The sequence below is a fragment of the Pleurodeles waltl genome, chromosome 4_1 (genome assembly GCF_031143425.1).
Source record: "Pleurodeles waltl isolate 20211129_DDA chromosome 4_1, aPleWal1.hap1.20221129, whole genome shotgun sequence".
Lineage (NCBI taxonomy): Eukaryota > Metazoa > Chordata > Amphibia > Caudata > Salamandridae > Pleurodeles > Pleurodeles waltl.
In genome coordinates, this window is record NC_090442.1 from 400,680,585 (window position 1) to 400,702,672 (window position 22,088).

Genomic DNA, 22,088 nt, shown 5'->3' on the forward strand with positions numbered 1-22,088 from the left:
CACTTCTGTTTTTATACAAGTTTGATTAATTATAATAACTTAATTTTAACTGACCAATAGAAATTAGGCAGCAGGAAAAAGAGAATTATGCAGCATTGTGTAGCACTTCTGATAGTACTATATGCATCAGTTGGTGCTAGAAAGATCTTGTCTGCAAATTATGTGGCAAATGCAGTATATCAATAATTCTGTACTAAAGGCCTGAGGTACAAAACACATAAATCTACTGGCTCCTTTTGATTTAAGCAGAATGTCCTGTAAACACAAGTGTAATGGAGAGTACGTTAATGCATAAAATTGAAATGGATATCTTTGTCATCTGTTGCAACTCCTTACTTCAATGCTATAGGAAGACTGCCCTGAGCCCTAATACATTAAAGTAAGGTTATTAATCCAGCTTTGTCCTGGTAGGAAGTTTTTCACAGCAAACCTAAAGGCTTCAGCAGGAGGTCTGACTTTAAAGGGGCCATGGTTGGCTTCCGCATTCTCCCTTGCCCCAATGGAAGAAACTGAGAACCAAAAAAAGCAAAGCGAACTATCTATCCAAAGTGGACCCCCAAGCCTTCCCTCACACCTGCTCCATCATGACTGGCCTGAAATCATGTGTAGGCCTTGGTCTGTTTCAAACATTGGTCATAATGTATCAGAAGGTTCTAGCCAATTGTGACTTAGGGAAATATGTTAATACAAAGGACCATTGGCTTAAATTAGTGCTTTGCCATTTCATGACATTTTTGTCAAAATCCATATCTCAGGTTTCACCCCCATTTTTAACAATTATTGTGTCATTTTGCTTTTTTCTAACTTTGTTTATTGTTTTCTGTTCTCACTTACATTTCTTGTTTTTTTCTGCTTGAACCTATCATGCATCACTTTTGAGAATGGAATATAATTGTGCCAGAGCCACCAGGTTGGGCGGTTTCTCAAAGAACTGGACTGTGACATAACACGATTATGTTATATTAAGTTGATAGGGTAATTTACTCCCAAATCTATAACCCACTGTGTGACAGCATTGTGTGATTTAGGAGGGCAAATATACAGGTTTACATTATCTTCAACGGATGCAATGGAATTATGTGGTATCTACGTGAAAGAAGACTCCAACTGGGGTATGTTTGATTATGATGTTTATTTATTAAATTACATTTGTATTTGAAGCCTCAGAATGTAGACTATTGGGTTGGTGGCAGATTTGTGACTAGAATACTAGTCTACTTTGTCAACATCATGCCATTTAGCTATGGTCAACCTAAATATTCAACTATGTCAATGATTAGGGAGCCATGACAACATATATAACTGTTGTTCAAATAACAGTTTATCTTTTTCTCTTCAATGATTCAGGGCCAGGTGATGCAGAGAAAAGGCATGGAAGCAAATCAGCAGATGCCCATGACAGGGTGAGTAAATTAATAGGTAGAGAATAACATCTGCAGCAGGTTCTTCAAGATGAAAATGATGCTAAAGAACAAAAGAACGTGTTTGCATTTGCCACAGTGGTAACTGGTGCGATATTTTGTGCTTACCTAAAATATGCAATGGATTCACAGCCTATTTATGAGGCTCTACAGTAGTAATTCAATGACAACGATCTCATTTCAAGCTGTATGATGACACAATATTAATCAACTTATAGTCCAATCATTACAAAAATGTTATGAAAACCCACTAGCTACATGCATATACATAGGAAGGAAAAGTCTTTTTTTAGAGCACTTCAGAACACCTCTGGTGATGGTGAGTCTGGGAGAAATAGTAATCACAAACAGGACTGGAGAACCTCCTGAATAGTGAGGCGCACATGCTTGAAAAGTGGTGAGAATAACATTCAACATTCAGATTGGAAAGATATCTGGTTAAAGAAAGACAGCTTAACTTATGCAAGTGTTTGTGCCTTCTCAACTGAGGAAAATTATAATCTGTTTTAAAGACTCTTTTCGAGTATTGAACTGTTGTAGAGCAGCAGCTGGTGTATGACACCCTGTTGAGATTGTAAAACAAACAAATACATGCAAAAAGGGGCAGACTCAGAGATTTATTATAAAATGCTATTGTGAAGAAAGTAAATTAGTACTAGTTTATGTGGTCCAAAATCTCTGCCTCCACCTCTCCTATCTTCTCAGTAGAGATTTCCACTCCTTTGACAGAGATTGCTGCACAATAACTGTAGGATTTAGTAACACATTTTGGAGAGGCAAGAGGGAGTGGTGGGAAGATAGGAAATAATTCCTACAAAGTGGGTGGGGGTAAATGGAATTTGAAGGATGGGGTTTAGGGAGGGACATGCCAATACAAAATACATTCCCACTTAAGAATTAACAACTTCTATGCACATAATACGGATTTTGATCTGCAGCAGGACTGCTGCCAGAACAGGCTTAAATGTGCTCTACTCCAGCCTAAGCCACCAGATAACACGGACACTGCAACACACAGTTATAGAAATCAGTGGAGGAAGGTAATAATAATAATAGCACATTGGGAAACATATAAAGAAAATTAAATTAAATACAATTTCAAATGAAACATTATTAAAATGAATGATGGTATTACATATATATTTAAATTGAATATTCCTAATGTTATAGTATATCTGTATCTGAGTACAATACACTGTAAATTGATAATCCTAAGTGAAAAGAAGTTATGGAATGTGTGTTTATTGTTTTAAAGTAACAAAAAATAACATTTATTGAAAAAATGCAAAATAAAATGTTCTTAAGATTCCTTCTTATTTGCTATGAGTAATAGAGAGGTGCACAAACAGGTAGAAAGTTACTAATAGTAATATTTTTATTATAAATTGACCTGTAGGAGTCTCCACCTCCACAGTTTGAAGTGGAAGAGACACATAAGTTTACGTTTCGATCTGAATTTCCACATGGATATGGTGAATTCCTAATTATGAGTAAAACCGAGTGGAATTACCTCCTGGAATTTCAGTTAGCCTTATTCCAAGTGAGCTGTAGGTTGCTTTTTTCACACCAGGGCCCTCATTGTGAGTCTGGCGGTCTTTACACTGCCAGAATCACAGTAGCTGTCAAACCGCTGCATTCGAGGTGTTCCAACTGCAAATTACGACCCTTGCAGGAAGACCTCCAAGGGACCGCCACCACCACCAGAAACAAGGTTCCCAATGGGTAGGTGGCAGTCGAAGTCATGGTCAGTCATGGCGGTGCTTAAAGCAGCACTGCCATGCTGATCATGATTTCATGTTCTGCCAGCCTTTTCATGGCAGCGACTCTGGCCTGAAAAAGCGGGTGTAAAGGCAGTGCTAGAGACCACAGGGGAGCCTCTACACAACCATGTCATGGGCAGCCTCCCCCCACTCAGCACCCTCAGAATGCGCAGCAGACAGTGCACATTTTGAGGGTGCTGGGGACACCCTCAGTGCGACAGCATTGGCCTTGGCTCCTCTTCCCGATGCACGGATTTCACTAGGCTGACTGGCGGAAACCTCAGATTTCTGAGGTTTCTGTCGGTCAGCCCAGTGGAAACATTGTAATTGATCTGGGGGGAGACCACCACCTCCGCAGCGGACTCCTCTCCACGGGGTTGGCGGGCTGACGGTCGGTCCACCAAATTGTAATAAGGCCCTTGGTTTTTAGATTGTCAGCAGCCAACCGTCATTTGTCTTTTTTTTTCTGATGAGGGCTGCCAGAAAAACACTTAACCTTTTCTTCTCTAGTGTCTTCAAAACCATTCACCTCCAATCCCACCCATAGGTCCTCACATTCCCTTATCACCTGCTCAGAAGTAAATGTATGTGTTAAACCCCACAGAACTGGCAATTTCAAGTGGTTTTATAACCAACAAAATTGGTCTCACCTAGTAATTCCTCATTCCAGGGCTTTCAGGTTGTAATTGTACAATACTGGAGTGGATTTACTGTATGGTAAAGTTGCATGAATCCTGCACAATACAACTAGCAATCGACCCCCATGAGGAGTTTTACACCTAAATGGCGGTATACATCTACACATGCAAACCTACCTTTGTGAATAGGACCAGTAGTGTTAAAAAGTAACAAATCAAAATATCATTTGTAAGTAATGTTAAAAAACTTCCCTTCTTTTAGTTTAAGAAATCATCAAGAGGGATTGAGAAGAATAAGAGATTTTATAATCAGAAAACCCAGCCTTTGAGAAATGTAAAGTATTTTAATATTTCCAAATAGAGACTGGCGTGTTAATTTGGATATCAGAGTTTCCCCTAAAAAAGGGACTCAAGCCCTCTCACCCTAGCCTTGGTAGCGTGCTTCCTCATCGAACAAGGTCCTCATTCAAACAACAAAAATAATGGTTTGAAGGGGTTCTGTTACTTCCAGAAGCACTTTGGAGATCTTTTGCAAGTGGTTTGTTAAGAATGTGAGTAGGATTATCTTCAGGTTGCTCAATTTACTTTATTCCAGTGTTATCTATGACAAGATTAAAAACTGGGAGGTGGCTGCATGCATTTTCAATGGTGCCCCATTCTTCTGGTCTATAAGTTGCAACTGGTCATGGTTAGCCTGCACAGGGTGACCCGTTTTCTTCAGAAAATATTTCTATTTCCTATTTTGAGTAGTCAGCCCATAAACAACATAGATTGCGATATAAATGCACTCATATGAAAGGTGGGCCCTGGGCCTCCTTCCTTCATCCCATGTATACATGTCGTTATGCAAAGTGCATGCGGAATTAGCCGCAGCTATGAAAGTGCCCTGAATGTGGTGTCCAGGAACAACCTTAATGTAGTTAGCCGCTTGTATGCTGTTATAGTTGACTAAGAGTCATTTAACTAACATTGAATCACAATGAACATTTAATGACTAAAATAAATGGAAAATGAAACAGAATGGAGCATACCTGCTCCACAAATTTGAAAGCATGAACAGCTGATGCGCCAAAAAGCCCCTGATTTTGAGTGACCTGGAGAATTTGCAATGTTTAGTGCAATCAGGCTCCAGATTTTTGTAGTCTGAAAAAAACACCTATGATGAATTTTACCCTAAAATTAGTGCATAACATATGGATTTGGGTGCCTTTCAGGTTAACATATGTGTTTCCATGAATTTTTAGCCATTTATCCCCCAGTATATATTTACAAGTTTGAACAACCAAAATGTACCTGAAGAAAATTGGAGAAGTTCTGATTGTATCATACTCCATTAATACCAGGTATGATAAACTCCACATAACTTACAATTTGAATCTCAACGCAAGAAGAGCTTTGTGATGACACTGGAATTATACATGACACTCATTATCAGTCAGGAAGTATCAAGGTGACGTTGGAGATAATCTAAATTATACTTGGCTGATAAAGCACATCATTTCTCCTATTGAGGAAGGCAGTGCTTGGTTTCAGGAAATGGCAGCCTGATAAAGTAGCTCTGCTTTACCCAGTTTGTTTTGACCCACTTAATGGAGTGATCTAATTCTCTCTTTTTACTGCTGAAGGAAATATGATTGCTGGATATCTGTACAGAACACAACCAAAAAAGGTCTTTTTAAATCCTATGGCACTAAGAAATTAGTCAATATGTCAAGCAGAAACATAAAACCCAGTGCACTGCAAACATTCTGCCACCCACTGAGCATTATTTAATTGACGTGTGCTCTAAATAACGATCAGTCCTATTCGATATCACAAGGATAGTTAGTGGAACCCAAACTCTCTTTCATCATGACTTGGCACACTGAAGACATTAGGAAACAACCAATATTTATATTTTCACTATTAAAGTGTAAATCCTATCTAAGTGCACACAATTTAATAATAACTTTCATAAAAATAAGCAAGATAGTAGCAATAATACTTGCCAGGAGGCAGAATATTCAAAAATATTGTAAGATGATGATGGAATCATAAAGGTTTAGTACAGCAATATCCCTAACACCTCATTTATCTTGGCTAACTAAGAGAGGGAAGGAATGGCTCAAAAGAACTGCTGTCCTTTTGACTGAAGAATACCTTTTGTGCTTGGAAAGTAGCACCAAATTCAGGGTTATGATCCTTGTGTAATTCTGCATAATCTTGCATAATTGTGTGTGACTACACTGCAGCAAATTACACAATTTATGAGTTTTCTCACTGAAAACTCTCCATGTCCCAACACTGATTGGGACTTCTTCATTTTTCCTGAGGTGTGGGGATCTTTGGATAGTGCAAAGCTGACATTCACTCTGACATTGTGGATCTGGCAATTGGTTACTTTTTCTGGTAGGTCCAGCTGAAGCTCTGAAGGAAATGTTTTCAAAAGTTTCCAAACTTTCTTCTGGTGCCCAAACAACAACAGGAGTACAATTTGATGGACCCCGGACCTCAGAGTATGGCACTTGGAACCTCTCAAGGTATCAAGCAGACACCAACAGCAAAGTGCAGTCCAGGTGTACTTGCTACTGGTCAGCTGGGTACTGATAGCTTGTTTTGTCCCTGTAGCCACATAGGAGGTCAGTCAATAGACCCTTGGGGGCATATTTATACTCCGTTTGCGCCGGATTTGCGTCGTTTTTTTTTTACGCAAATCCGACGCAAAACTAACTCCATATTTATACTTTGGCGTTAGACCCGTCTAGCGCCAAAGATCTTGGAGTTTGCGTCATTTTTTAGCGTGGACACCTTCCTTGCGTTAATGATATGCAAGGTAGGCGTTCCCATCTAAAAAATGACTCCGAGGCATGTGCGCCGTATTTACACTCTCGGGCAAAAATGACACCCGGGAGTGGGCGGGTCAAAAAAAATGACGTCCAGCCGCTTTAGCGTAATTTTTTAACGCCTGGTCAGGGCAGGCGTTAAGGGACCTGTGGGCTCGGAAGGAGCCCAGAGGTGCCCTCCCATGCCCCCAGGGACACCCCCTGCCAGCCTTGCCCACCCCAGGAGGACGCCCAAGGATGGAGGGACCCATCCCAGGGAACTTAAGGTAAGTTCAGGTAAGTATTTTTTTAAATATTTTTTTGTGCCATAGGGGGGCCTGATTTGTGCCCCCCTACATGCCACTATGCCCAATGACCATGCCCAGGGGACATAAGTCCCCTGGGCATGGCCATTGGGCAAGGGGGCATGACTCCTGTCTTTGCTAAGACAGGAGTCATTTCAATGGGGGTTGGGAGTCAAAAAAAATGGCGCTAATCGGGTTGAGGCGAAAATTTTGCCTCAGCCTGACTTGCCCCATTTTTTGACGCCCAAGCTCCATTTTCCCCTACGCCGGCGCTGCCTGGTGTAAGTCATTTTTATTGACGCACACCAGGCATCTCCGTCGGCTAACGTCATTCCATAAATAAGGCGCCCGCATGGCGCTTTGGAATGGCGTTAGCCGGCGTTAAATATTTTGACGCACAACTGCGTTGGCGCAGTTGTGCGCCAAAAAGTATAAATACGGCCCTAGGAGTCAAATGCTTTGTTCTGGTTTCATGAAAGGTAGGTCAAGTCCTTCAAGGCTCCTCTCAGGTCACTGTGAGTAGGTCCAGCCCTCTTTTAGTCTTTTGCAGGTCTAGTAAGTGTTTGATAGAATTTGCCTTGCGTGCCACATCCCTAGTGGTGGGGGTGACTCTTGGGCACCACCTAATCAATGAGGCATGTGCACCCTGTGCAACCCTACTCATTTGTTTCAGGAGTTTCTGTTTGCCTTACTGCAAACAGGCTCAAATTGCCATGTGCCAGTGCAGTGCCAAGAAAACTGAATTCTTAAGCCACATTAAACTTGGGTTTTGAGAGCTGGAGAAGGGGTATGAGAGGGTACTATTGAACTCACTAGTAGCTTAGCACATCTAACACTAAAATCCAGTTTGAAGCAAGCCATGGACCCACAGCAAAACAGGTGACAAAAATTGGGTAGGACAGAAGCATGGTCCCTCAGTAACCAGAAAGAGTAAACACAAGGTACCGTTTGATCCCCTGGCCTTTCAAGGGTGCAAGAGTTTTAAGTCCTCAGACAGACCTGTCTGACAGGATTTGACACTGGTGTGCTAACAGGAGGGGTAGTTGCCCTCTCTCAGACTGTCTAGCTGAGCTCAGAGGAGTCATCCCTGCCCTTTCAAGTCTTCTTGCCAATCAAAGTGGTCTGTTTTGCATCTCCTGGAAGGAATTTCACACATCATTAATGTAAAGTACTTGATATACAGATCATGGAGAGCTAATGTAAATTAGCCTTCAGAAGCTTCAGGTAGGGAAGTGGTAACTTTCTAAGAGTTGCATTTAATAAATAGTCATTAAATATCTGACTTCGTCATTGAATTGGACTTTTAATAAATATTGCAATTTGTCTTTGAATAACTTTTGTAGATGGTTCCAGTCGAAAGTTACAGGTTAAAATGTATGGTGTGTACCATGACAATTTATAGGATGCAGATACAACCCTGCCTGTTAAAATAGTGTTTGGGGCCTAATCAATGGTGAAACATGCTGTCTTTAATTTTGCACATGTTCCACTTTTAAAGACCAGGCACCCTTCTGTATCTGCTTGTGGGCAACAAGGTAGAATGACTTGTTAATATTTAAACGCAGGGTGTTTGCATGTCAAAAACAGGTTAGTCTGACAGGAATGAAAGCAGGTGTTTTGTTCTCTGCAGTGAGGCTACATGTGGTAGCCCTCAGTACATGTTTTCAAGGCCCACTCTGTAAGTGGCACATAGGTGCTGCAGTCGTGGTGATATTTAACTTCCAGGCCTGGAATACATTTCCTGTGTCATATACTATGTACGTATAGCCAAGTTAAAGAAGTCAGAGATAAGCCAATTTACCCATGTTTAAAGAGGGAGCACAGGCACTTCACTTCTGTTTAGCAGGGGTAAAGTGCTGAGAGTTCTCATTTCAGCAAAAATAGACAAAACCATCTGAGGTGACCTTGCTAAAAAGGTGATTTTCCTACAATTGATAATGCAGGTTTGACTTGGCTTCCACCAAGGGATAGCCCACTGCTTGAAAGTTAGTTAACTCTAATCATCTCAATTACACTAACATTACACACTCGAGCTACACCTCTCCATTGTACCTAGCAGGAGAGCTACTGTTATATGTTATTTCTTTTACCCACTACTCATTATCCACTTGAAGTTGTCTCACTCTCACTAGCAATATACGAAGCAAATAAATAATATATTCTGCTATACATACTGTGTCACCACAAGCAATCTCGAAAAATCTCAGTAGTCGGTATAGATATAGGGGGTTATTCTAACTTTGGAGGAGTGTTAATCCGTCCCAAAAGTGACGGTAAAGTGACGGATATACCACCAGCCGTATTACGAGTTCCATAGGATATAATGGACTCGTAATACGGCTGGTGGTAAATCCGTCACTTTTCCGTCACTTTTGGGATGGATTAACACCTCCTCCAAAGTTAGAATAACCCCCATAGTAACAGTTTAAACAATGTCATTACAAAAAAAATCTCACATATGTAGCAAACACACATGTTAGGAAAAAGCTAATACTCTGATTCAAGAACACGCTCTTCACAATTAAAATCTGCAAAACTCCAGCATGACTGGATGGGGAAGGCTGTATAAGTGACTAGGCCATCCTACAAGGAAGAAGTTGCAGTGTTGCAGTTAAATCTGATAACGCGCATATGTAAGGCACGGTTCAATTCCACTGGTCAATAAACTGTCTTCAAGCATCAGACCACATATATCATATAAGGCCCTACCTAACCCCCGAATGGGAACAAATCAGACGTTTCCACTGACTTACCAGGTAATTAAGAGAATTCCAGAACACTAAGGTTATAATTGCGAGGAATTAATACCTACAATGGATACATTTCTTGATATTTCTGGACCTCCTGAGACTTGCACTGATAAAGACAGGAGTCTGATTATAGACTTGATACAAGGCCATGCCCTTTTCAATTCATGGTGCCTACTCCATCCCAGAGACAGACAATATACACTCTTATCTTATAGTGTCATATATTTATGGCACTAAGACAGGGTTAACTATTTCCTAACATTGAATGTAATGTCCCCCAGGCTGTATGAATGTGACATACTGGACAATGCTTTGAAGACCATTCGTCTCTCACCCTCGTAACTTAATTAGGCTTTCTAGCTAACCAGTAATGGAAGATGCCAAATTTAAAATTTAAGAACCATGAAGAGAAAGAGAAGTTGAAAGGACTAAGGACCTGATTTAGATATTGGCAGACGGGTTACTCCATCACAAATGTGATTGATATCCCGTCCGCCGTAGTACGATATTATGGGATGAGAATATGCAATTTGACAAAAGTCACTACACCAAGAGCAATCACTGGAGTTACAAATTCAAACTTTAACTACACATTATTGAGCGTCACAGTCAGTTGATATCCTACATTGTAAATGCAGGCTAAATTCAACAACAGTTCCTTATTTACCCCCAAAACGTTCAGTGAACTGTCCCAAATTGGCAAGGGGAAAGGCTGGCAGACTTCTGGCACTACTACTGAAGCAATAAGAATTATATCAACCAATCTGAGCCATCAGTTTCCAAACTCCGCTGGTCACCAAAAAAAACAACCTTACTTAAAACTTAAATGGAAGTCCACAGTACATCCTGAACTAAGTGGAGTTATCTATTTGGTAGGTAAGAATATTCTGCTCTCTCCTTCTGAAGTAACTGGAAAGTGCCAACATAAATGGTTCTGTTTGATTAGGTTGAGATGTTTTCAGTGTTAATTGCGCTCTGTGCTAATAAAGATTTGTCCTTTCAAAAAGCATACGTATGTTGTAGTCAATTAACATGTGCAGCAAATGGTTGTCACTTGTCAGCACTGCATCTTCAGACCTTGGTCAATAAACTCGGCAAATCCGATAATTTGTCATTGATTGGCACAGAAAGGTTTCTTATTACGTCAAATGCAACTTGTGGCATCCGTTTGCAGCACTCAGCCTTTTATCTGCAATGCCATTTTCCGTTAGACCAGATAGAGAATGTAAATCTGATAAAACGTTTGATTTTATAATTTATGCTTTTTATGCACATGAATGCAGTTATTGATGTTACTACAAAGGATAGACCATTGGCCCCGAGCGGTTCTAAATTGAACCTTCTCTTCGTTTAAATATTCTTAGCAATCAAGTTTTAATCCATTCATGAAAAATGTATGCACTTCAAAAGGTTTTTGACTTTTCACAAACCCTTCTGTTATTAAGGACGATAAATTAAGACCTTCCTACCAGATAACACGTTTTAAACTCAGTGAATTATTTAAGGTGGTTTTGCTCACATGCAAGTGGTTTTAACAGTTATTTTGTGTAATTTACATTGCATCGTTCTGATCAGATCCCAGTGCCACACATGTTGGCACATTTGGTTAGTGAAAAGAAATTCGTCTTTGTTTGCGATCCCTACAGAAAACATTGTGGATACAGTTATAAACTAAGAAATAAATATGCAATACTTAGTGCTTCTATGTTTTTCGAAACAATCTGCATGTTGAAATGTACTTGGTCCTCACCACATAAAGATGTGTGCGAAATACTTTTTCTCCAAAAATGACATTCCAATGTATTTTATTAATAAGAACACAGGGAGGATACACACAATGAAAAAGGAATGCAAAGTTTTGGTTTTCGAAAAATCTGTTAATGTTAATCTGCTGTAATTCCTGCAGAATAAAAACTATTTTTTTAGCATTATTGTTAGAAATTGAGTCCCTAGTTGGCAGTCATATGCACCCAGTCCAACTAGGGACCACAATCCCAGTCAGGGCAAGTCAATTACACAACATAAATTTGCCTGTGCTCACCCTGTGGTAACTTGAAGCAGAGCAGGCAGGCCTAACTTAGAAGGTGATGTGTGAAGCAGTTGTGCAACACACACACAATAACCACAGGAGGCACACCACAAAAAGATGCCACAGGAATGTAGAAAAATAAAGCTCATTTATCTTAATATCAACAAGATACAGATCCAATTCATAAATGGTTAAATATTTGCTTTTCAAACTCAAAATAAAACAAGGTTGATAATCAATGATGAGATCGAAGAGGTGGTGCCGGGGACCAATGATTCCACAAACTACGATATTATCCTGGACGTGCTCCTCTTGGGGAGGTGGTGAGTGATTCCCGGGTGTGGTCACCAGGGAAGCAGGTAGGGACCACAGGGATACAACGCAGCAGATGGGTTTTGCAAAGGCTGCCCAAGGTGCAGGAAGAGCACTAGTGGTGATGGCTGCCGGGGGCACTCCAGGTGATTGAAGCTACACAAGGCAAAGTTGGGCAAGTCCACTGGGGGTGATTGAAGCAACGAGCAACAAAGTTGGGCCAGGATGCTCGAGGTAACTGAAGTAGCGAGCAGCAAATTTTCAGCAGGGCTGCTCCGGGTGTTCACAGATGCAAGCAGCAGAATTTGGCAAAGTCGCTTGGGGTGCTTGAAGTAGCGAGTGGCAATGGAAAGCAAAAAGCAGCTCGGAGTCACTCTGGGTTTCGTGAATGAGTTTTGGACTATTGGGCAGAGATCAGCATGGAACCACAGCAAAGCAGGGCAGCAGTTCCTAGAAGCAGTCAATCATGGCAGAGTGGCAATCCTGGCACACAGCAGTCCTTACTCCAGCAGTGTTTCCTTGAGTCCAGAATTGAACTGATTTTAGTGGGTCAGGGACCCAGTGCTTTTACTGGAAAGGGCCTTTGATGTGGGGGGTGACTACAAAGGGTTCTTGTGAAGTGCACAGGTTGCCCTTTAAGGTCAGCCTAGGCTCCAGACTATTGGTGGGAAGTAATCAGTCCCTTTATGTGCACTCTAGTCACAACCCTTTGAGGTGTAAGTGTGAACTCTTCCCAACCTCCTCCCCTGGAAGATCCATCAGTATGCAGATGGATGCAGATGCAGCTGAATATCCTGTGTTGTAGGTGTCTGAAGGGAATGCACAAGTGTAGCTGTCACCTAGCTCAAGCCAGACACGTATTGGAGATAGGCTGTAGGCACACAAGGCAGTGAGTGCAGAGAAATGCCCAAAGTAAAAAGAACAGATGACGGACAGAATACTGAACAAATCAAACATTCACTCCCAGTCACAGATCTGGGTTGAATCCATGATTTTCTGCCCACCATGCCATTCCAGTTTGGACCCAGCCATATGCAAATCAGAGTTTTTCATTATCAGGACCTGTACTGGCTTTTACTTACATGGAACCTGCCCTATGGGCTACCTAGGGCCTACATTAGGGGTGGCTTATATGTATGAAACAAGGAGTTTACAGATTGGCAAGGGGTCTTAAATGCCTAGTCAGAGCGGCAGTGAGTCTGCACACACAGGCTATGCAGTGGCAGGCCTGAGCCATGTTTGCGGAGCTAGTCAAGTGGGTGGCACAATCAGTGCTACAGGCCCACGAGTAGCACTTAATTTACAGGCCCTAGGTATATGGTATAGCACTTTACAAGGGACTTACAGGTAAATTAAATATGGCAATTGTGGTTACACCAAATGCTGCCATGTTTTAGGGTAGATGCACATGCACTTTATCACTGACCAGCAGTGGTAAAGTGCTCAGAGTCCTAAGGCCAGCCGAAAGATACAGCAACAAAAAGGAAGTAAAGGCAATAATTCTGGTGTGCAACCACCCTAAGGATGTCAGGTCTAACAATTATGATCAGCTGTACGACACCAATGTGATTTTGCAGCCACAGCTTTTTGCCAAATGTCCTACATAACTAGCTCAAATGGATCAAAAGTTACTAAAAATGCAGTGACACATGTTGCTTTGCAGTGGAAGGCCCTTTGCAGAAGGTTAACTGTTACATTTCTGTTGTTTATTTCTATATTTAAGTGTTATACTGAGCGTGTTTAGACATGACAAAATAATGAAGTAATATCAAAAAATGGAAGCATTAGGCTGCATAAGTTGCCTTTTTTGCCATATAATTTAGTGAATCTTGCCACATAATCTGGTCTTCCCATGCCGTATAATTCCTGAGGCCCTGATTATGATATAATGGTTTTCTATGAACGGCAATTAATTCAAAGCACCTTATATGACAGTCTGCACATCACACAATCATTTCATCAAGTGTAGGCAACAGTACATCAGTATCTCAAGCAGCAGAAACAAACAGAAGGGATGAATCAGAAGAGAAAATGAAGAGTGTAGACCTTGGCTGGAGACAAGAGGACTGCTTCCACCTAGACCCCATGGAGCTATATTTCAAAAGGGCCATTTTTGCAGCTTAATTGCAGTAGTCACACAGCAGTCTGAAGTAGGGGAACCACCACTGAACACAGCATTACTAGCAAATAACAAGTGGACCTCACCCACACCTTTTTCTACAACAGTCTCTCTGCTCGCCTTCTCAGTTCTTCAAATCCCAATGTGGGTGAGCTATGATATATTGAAGGAGAACGATGGAGCAGTACATCCCCCACCCTCAAGAACCAGCAGCTGACCCACCCTTTGTAGCCAGTGGCTCTAGCTACAAACCCTTGAGATGAAGAAAGTGGAAAGCATGTACATGCACTACAACAATGGCAACATTGGAATGACCATCCCTTACTGGAAAGAAGATGTGATTATTCTCTTTGCCTACTGCTCTGCCATAATTATGCTAAGCCCTGTGAGGCTTGATGAACGAGAATTCTAGTGACTAGGCAAGGCTACCAATACCCATGCAAGAGAAAGTGTACACACAGACAGCTTATTATATTATGCAAATCAAAGCTGTACACCAAATCCATCAATGAAGCCACCAACAGAAGCAGAAAACCCTTCAAGGAAATCAAACAGATCATCAACCTGCTGCCCGACACTCCTATTCCACACTGTAAAGAGACAAGTCCAATGTGATCAATCTTTTCTTCAGTGAGAACATTCAACAGGTCATTGACAAGGCCGAGCCTGATTCTCGTCTTACACCCACCCCTTCTCATAACTAATACTAACCATCTCCTGCACAGCTACCAATCTGGCTTCCGGCCACACTGCAGCAGGAGACTGCTACCTTACACATTGTAGGTGATACTCTCTTGACTGCAGATGAAAATAACCCTGACCCTTGTAATCATGCATCTGGATGGTGTTAACAGGCTGATCCACCGCCTCCAATATTTTACATTGCCCCCCTTTAAAGGCATCTTACATGCCACTACATATTTCATCCAGGACCTGAACTAATATGTTTGCATGACCCTCCATTCTGATGGAACTCTAGTGGCTACCCTTGCCAGCCTGCACCATCTTGAAAACCAGCTGCATCATTTACAGTCCCCCACTTTTCTTGCAGACAAGCTCATCACCTTTAGTGGTTTAAGTAAAACCAGCAGCTAGGGTATCTCAGACTGGAATCTAAAAAGTATAAAAAAGAAAAAGAAAAACAAGACAGCAGACGTTTTTCATCTGTTCACCCAGGTTCTTGATCAACATCCCTGAATCCATCTGCACTGCCCTAACGCTGGTAAATTTTAGGAAAAACTAAAAGAAGTACCTCTTTGAAGAACACCTCTGATCCCAGAACCAGCTACCTGTCCTATCACTTGTTGACTGTATGTTTGCCTCTGAACCTGTGCAGCTCTGCATTGCCTTTTGGCTAGACTTGCACTATTGAAATACCACATTCATCCAAAAAAGCATACATACATAACATACATACATAAATACATACATACAGATGCTACCTCATTTGCTGAATGTGTCTTGCATGACTCCACTGGATCAACAGAGGACCCACAGAATCTGATCAAGAGGGTTAAGTGAAGCCTCATGCCCTAGTTCTACCACCGACTTTTTTCTATCACAAACAGGCTGTACAAGTTGTCCAAGCAGGAGGCAAGAATGACCTTCCATACAGGAAGCTCATAAACGTCTGATAAAATTACATTTCTTCTTCAACTCCAATGTGAAAAGAAAAACTTTTTGGACCCTGAGGCCAGGCAACAAAAATGGGATGGGAGGTGTGACCTTCTGCAAGATTCCACAATGTGGATCACCATAGATTGAATACTCAAAGGCCTCTCTGAACTGGAAGACCTTGAGATGTTTAAATAGAGTATTGTCTCTACCAACATGAACAAATTAGCGGCACCTAAACTAATACAGTCAGCTGTCATAACGCAATCCTCCCAGGACCATAAGCATATGCAAAGCAGATGCTTGAGTGACATGCCAGAGTGCAGACAGTCTTACGAACATTGGCTAAAGTGCGTTGTGGAACCTCTGACAAAAGACAGGGATATGTCCAGATGACCCTTAAAACAAGTCTAAAGAGACTTTGGCACTATTAAGTGATTCAAAAGTGCTGGACATCTACCCAACCACTGATAAAAACACAGAACACTTTTTAAAGTGGCCAGGTTAATATGCCCATGTGATGACTGTGCTCCCTGTTCCTATTGGTTGGCATTGCCACCAGTATAGAGGTTATTCGATATTGTTTCAAGCGGTCATAACATTCAAATATCTCTCTTTTTTATTTGCATTTTACCCTCTTCACCCCTCTTGCTTCAAGATCAGTATCCACTGTCAGGGTACCAGAAGTAAGTTTTCTGCTCACTTTGACACCACTACGTACATGATAAGACTGGGATGCTATTGGTGGCTAAACTCTGACAGAGAGGCACCAATGACAATTTCTGCAGTATATGACAAAGAAGACTGAATTCCTCCAGGAATTTTCCATACTACAGTGATAAATATAGCTCTGAGGCATGTGGTACTTCAGCTTAGCAGAGGAAGTGAGGGTCCTTAACAGGTTAGGGCTCCCTTGATTGACTTGAGAAGGATGAGATATACTGGATGGCAAAATTGTGAAGGAAGAAATCTGTGCTGCCAGCATGGACCTGTGCTACAGTGAAGCATCTGGGGAAGGCAGCATTCCAGGTGAAGTTTAGTAGTAAGCCAAAGCACAATGTGGACTATAAGAAGGTAGTTTATCTTCACTTTTCAACAAGGCTCTCACTTCAGTTCTTCCAAAATCTAGAAAGGACCCTTTGCTCTGACTCAGCTACCATCCCATATCATTAATGAATGTTAATGTCAAAGTACTGACAAATATTTTGGCCAATCAACTCAAGAAGGTGATACCAAGTCTCATCCATCACACACAAGTGAGGTTCATACCAGGCGGCACGTATCACATACAGACATTTACTCATTGCTGGAAATGGCCTTTCTGCAGGGTCACCCCCAAACTTTTTGCCTTCTTCCTTCTTTTTTTCTGAACTCATTTGTGCTGGCTTTAGGACTCTTCACACTTTACCACTGCTAATCAGTGCTAAAGTGCATATGCTCTCTCTCTCTCAAATATGGTGACATTGGCTCATATCCAGTGGGCATATTTAATTTACTTGTAAGTCCCTAGCAAAGTGCACTACATGTGCCATGGGCCTGTAAATTAAATACTACTAGCGGGCCTGCAGCACTGGTTATGCCACCCACATAAGTAGCCCTAACCTTGTCTCAGGCCTGCCACTGCAAGGCCTGTGTGTGCAGTTTCACTGCCACTTCGACTTGGCATTTAAAAGTAATTGCCGACCTTAAACTCCCCTTTTTCTACATATAATTCACCCCTAAGGGAAGCCCTAGATAGCCCATAGGGCAGGGTACTATGTAAGTAAAAGGCAGGACATGAACATGTGTGTTCTTTATGTCCTGGTACTGTAAAACCCCTAAATTTGTTTTACACTACTGTGAGGCCTGGTCCTTTCATAGGATAGCATTATGGATATCATCATATAATGTTGGAGTGGTAGATTCTGATCTGAAAGGAGTAACCAGGTCATATTTAGTATGGCTAGAATGGTAATAGAAAATCCTGCTTCATGGTGAAGTTGGATTTAATATGACTATTCTAGAAATGCCACTTTTAGAAATTGAGAATTTCTCTACACCTAAATCTTTTTATGCCTTACAATCCACATCTGGCTAGGTTAGTTGACAGCTCCCTTGTGCATTTCACTCAGACAACCCCAAACACAGGATGCTCAGTCACACCTGCACACATCTGCATACTGAATGGGTCTTCCTGGGCTGGGAGGGCCTGACACTTACATGTCAAAGGACAGTGGCCTACCGTCACACAATGGACTGCCAAACCCCCTACTGGGACCCTGGCAGACAGGATGGAACTAAGCCACTCTTTGAAGTCTCCCCCACTTCAAAGGCACATTTGCTATTTAAACAGGGCCTTGACCCTACCAACTCAGACACTTCTGGACAAGATACCACTGGGGAAGAAACTCTGAACCAGAACCTGCAAACTGCCAAGAGAAGCTGCCTGGCTGTCCACCTGACTGCTTTGCTGAAAAGGACTGCTGCATTGCTGTTGCCCTGCTGCCTTGCTGTCCTCTGGCTCTGCTGAGAAGTGCTCTCCAAGGGCTTGGATTCAGCTTGCCTCCTGTTCTCTGAAGTCTCCGGGCCAAAAAGACTTCATCTCTGCAAAGAACTCCTTGTGCGTCAAAATTTCAACGCACAGCCTGCCAGAAATGACGCAGCCCGGCTCCGAGAGTGGAGATTGATGCAGTGCCAGCATTTAAACCGGAACTGCAACGGACGGTCCACTGGATTGACGCATAGCTGAGCCGTTACAACGCACCCGGCTTCCTGCGAGAAGAATCGACGCATTGCCTGCCGTGCAACAGAAATTTCCCCACATCGCCCACCAGATCGACGCAGATCCTGTGACTTCATCCTGCATGCCCAGGATTTCTCTGCATCGTCCCTGGGGTGTCCAAATACCCCGCAACCCGAAGAGGATCCAAGTCCACGTGCCGGAAATCGATGCAAGGCCCTGGCTGCGTGAAAATATCCATGCATCATCTGTGTGCGCTTGGAGAAACCAACGCACACCTCCCAGTTTTCCACGCATCTCCTCCTCTGCGGTCCCTTGCAGATAATTTAGACGCAAACCAGGTACTTTGTTCTTGCAAGAGAAACTTATTGCTTTAAAGAACTTAAGACCTTTTTTTATCATTCTCTAAAATGATATTTCAATGTGTACCTTATTTTAGCCAGATAAATATTCTATATGTTTCTAAACCTGGGTGGTGTATTTTTGTGGTGTTTATACTGTGTTTTGCATGATTTATTGCACAAATACTTTACACATTGCCTTCCAAGTCTGACTGCCCCTAGCCAAGCTACCAGAGGGTGGGCCACAGGATAATTTGGATTGTATGTGACTTACCCTGACTAGAGAGAGGGTCCTTGATTGGACAGGGGGTAACCTGACTGCCAACCAAAGACCCCCTTTCCAACACTCATCTTCTGTGGATCTTCAAAGACTCCTTCAAAGAAGCATTAGCCCTATTGCTTAACTATCTCACTTGATATTTTACACATTTGATAGGCTGAAGTTTCTGGGTGATTTTATCAGGTTTCACATAGAAACCTTCAATAACTATTTTAGAACACAACAAGGCTACCGCCTGTCTCTCCTGTTGTTTTCCTAGTCCTACATCTGGTGGTGGGAGCCATATAGTAAACCGAGGGAATAGTGTGGATTCACACGCCAACATGAGACTCAAAAATTGTATTGTGTGTGGACAACATACTGCTTACCCTCACTGAACCTGAGTCCTCATGACTAACAATTATGTCCACTATTGATGACTTCTCCTTCTTTAAGGGATATTGGATTAACTCACCAAAAATGAGGCACTGCCTATGTCAAGATGGGCTACTGTTACCTCTACTGAGGGCTAGCAGTACAAAAGATACCAGAGAAACTGAAACATCTGGGCTATTGTGAGCAATAGGGAACTGGAAGATATGATATATGATAATTGAACCCCACTGATTGTGCATATGTCTGTTGGTCCCAATTTAAGTTTTCAGTATGGGAAAGGGTACAGTCAACAATGTCATTGCACCCTGTTTTAATTGCATACTAGGTATGTTGCCACTGACTGTACCAGTACTGACACTCTGTGGAGGAAGAAGTAACGTATTAAATAAACCCTTCATATGGGCAAACATAAAACTGCGACTGAAATCTCTTAAGTGGGTTGTAAGGACACATCCAAGGGCCCTACATCTACCACATTTAGAACCCTGTTACATGGCATTGCATGTCTCACAACTAACATACATGCTCCTTCAAGGCCATGAATCCCATTGTGGGCAACAGTGGAACAGACTATGGGTGGCTTGACAGGCATTTTCATTCTTTATTTTATGCTTCCAAAACACCTATTTCAGTAACACACATCCTGTTTACCCAAACAACATCTCATATTTGGAAATCATGCCTCAAATGCTTAACAGTAGATCACAACTCCACAAACATGCGCCTATCTGGCACAGCACAGCCATGAGAATAGGGCGTGGCACTGTTCACTGATCTACCTGGGTTGCTGCATGCCTTTATGTATTGGATCAAATAATAATAGTGGGTACGCTGAAACTGTTTTGAATCCTACAATCTGACGATAATCTGAATAAATCTCATCAGTGGACATCTACATAGTTGTCACATTACCTTAAGAGTAGGCATGGAGGATACTGTAAAAGTTGCCTGAGTCTCCGAAATTGAATGTTTCGGGAACGATGGGCCAATATAGAGGAGTTTTCCTGTAAGATGTTGCAGGCCTTCATAGAAGAGGCCTACTTGCTCAAAGTAAACATCTGGGAAGAAGCACCTGCAATATTATTAAAACCCAGAAAAAGAACAACTTGTAGTGTAAATACCTGTCAAAGTGAACATTGTCCTGGATATGTAATGGGAGGTAATGGAGTCTTTCTGTGCTTTAAGGAAGATTCAACAACACTTTAAATCTAGAGTTTCATAGTGAGGCATAAGTCGAGTGCCCTTTGAGAGCTGAGTGGCTGTCACTCTTAGGAGCGTCATGAAATAAGACATAGTAGTGGAATACTATCCTACTTGGCTGCTTGTAATATTCTTTCTCAGCAGCCTCAGGAATCTGCCCTATTGATTGTATTAAATGGACTCCTGCTATCATTGTTATTTTTGCAGATCAATAAAGAAATATATTAAAATCTTGATACCACAAAAATATTAAGGCCCTCCTTATGTGCTGCCCGCAGTGGTAAACCCAGGGGGGGATACTGCTCTGACCCATTCTAAGTATCCCGTCGTTTCCAGGCTCTCAATTATTGGGTTTGCAAAGAGGTGGTCAGGTAATTCCAGACCTGGATGCACAGATGTTGGGATGGTCCATACCTTCCACCATCTCCTCTTACACAATGAGAGAAGCTGCAAATGCTCCTGTGTTCCATTGAAACCTGCCAAGGCCCCAGACAGTCCCCTGCCCTTGGCCAACTCACCCACAGCAGTCACTGTAGGCCCATTTACCACCTATTTCCTACATGCAGTAAAGTGTGTGAAAAAGGGCCAAGTAATGGGCCTGGAATCTGAAATTTCTGATGGATACAACTACCTGTGGATTCCTCACCTCATGAATATTCCCATGGCGCCAGCATTCGACGGAAATCTTCTTACTAGTCTCTGCACGTCGACGAGGACGTCACTGTCTCGCACGCGACGCCGTCTGACGTCATACAGGCAATAAGAGGTCCTCGACGACGTGCAGACGTCAGTTCCCTTTTTTCCGTGCATTCGAAACGGTTATCTTCGAGGGAGCAACTGTTACTCTTGCGGTTACAGTGTATATCTTGCTGCGTACTCTTTCTCTGTGGAAATAATGTCGCAGAGAAAGTCTGGATTTAAGCCTTGTCGTGAGTGTGGAGGCAAGATGTCGATGACGGATCCTCATTCCGATTGCCTTTGGTGTTTGAGCTCCGACCACGACGTCTCGACTTGTGATTCGTGTCAGCACATGAATCCGAAGGCCCTTAAAGAACGCGAGGCGAAGCTGTTTATGGCCAAGTCAAAGGAGAAGCATCACAAGAAAAAGTCTTCTCCAAGACATCGGCGTCATCGAGACTCCCGGCGCCGTAGAGAATCTCGGCGTCATTCAAGGGAGGCTCGTTCCAGGTCTCCGGATCGGCGCCGGAGGACATGGGAGGTCAGCCCCACGGTGACGCCGCATCCTTCGACGCCGTTGCTCTCTCCGGCGTCTCCAACTTCGCCTGGACAGGCGTCGGTGATTGAGGTATTGGAGCCTCAAGTGTTTTCTCCGGCGCAGACGCCGAGGCCGGCGTCGGGGTCGCCTCCGAGTCAGGCACCCCAGTATCCGGCTTTTCCCACCCCTGGAGCCGATAGTTCCGCAT

At 42.5% G+C, this 22,088-nt stretch overlaps 1 protein-coding gene across 4 annotated transcripts in view; it reads left to right on the plus strand.

Moving 5' to 3' along the window:
- LOC138287794 (uncharacterized) overlaps positions 1–22,088 on the plus strand; it is a 560,811-nt gene that overhangs the window by 202,161 nt on the left and 336,562 nt on the right. For all 4 annotated transcript variants that reach the window (XM_069228627.1, XM_069228630.1, XM_069228629.1 and 1 more), the window contains exon 4: positions 1,348–1,403. In XM_069228627.1, coding sequence (XP_069084728.1) covers positions 1,348–1,403 — 56 coding nt within the window. The remainder of the gene's footprint in view (positions 1–1,347; positions 1,404–22,088) is intronic.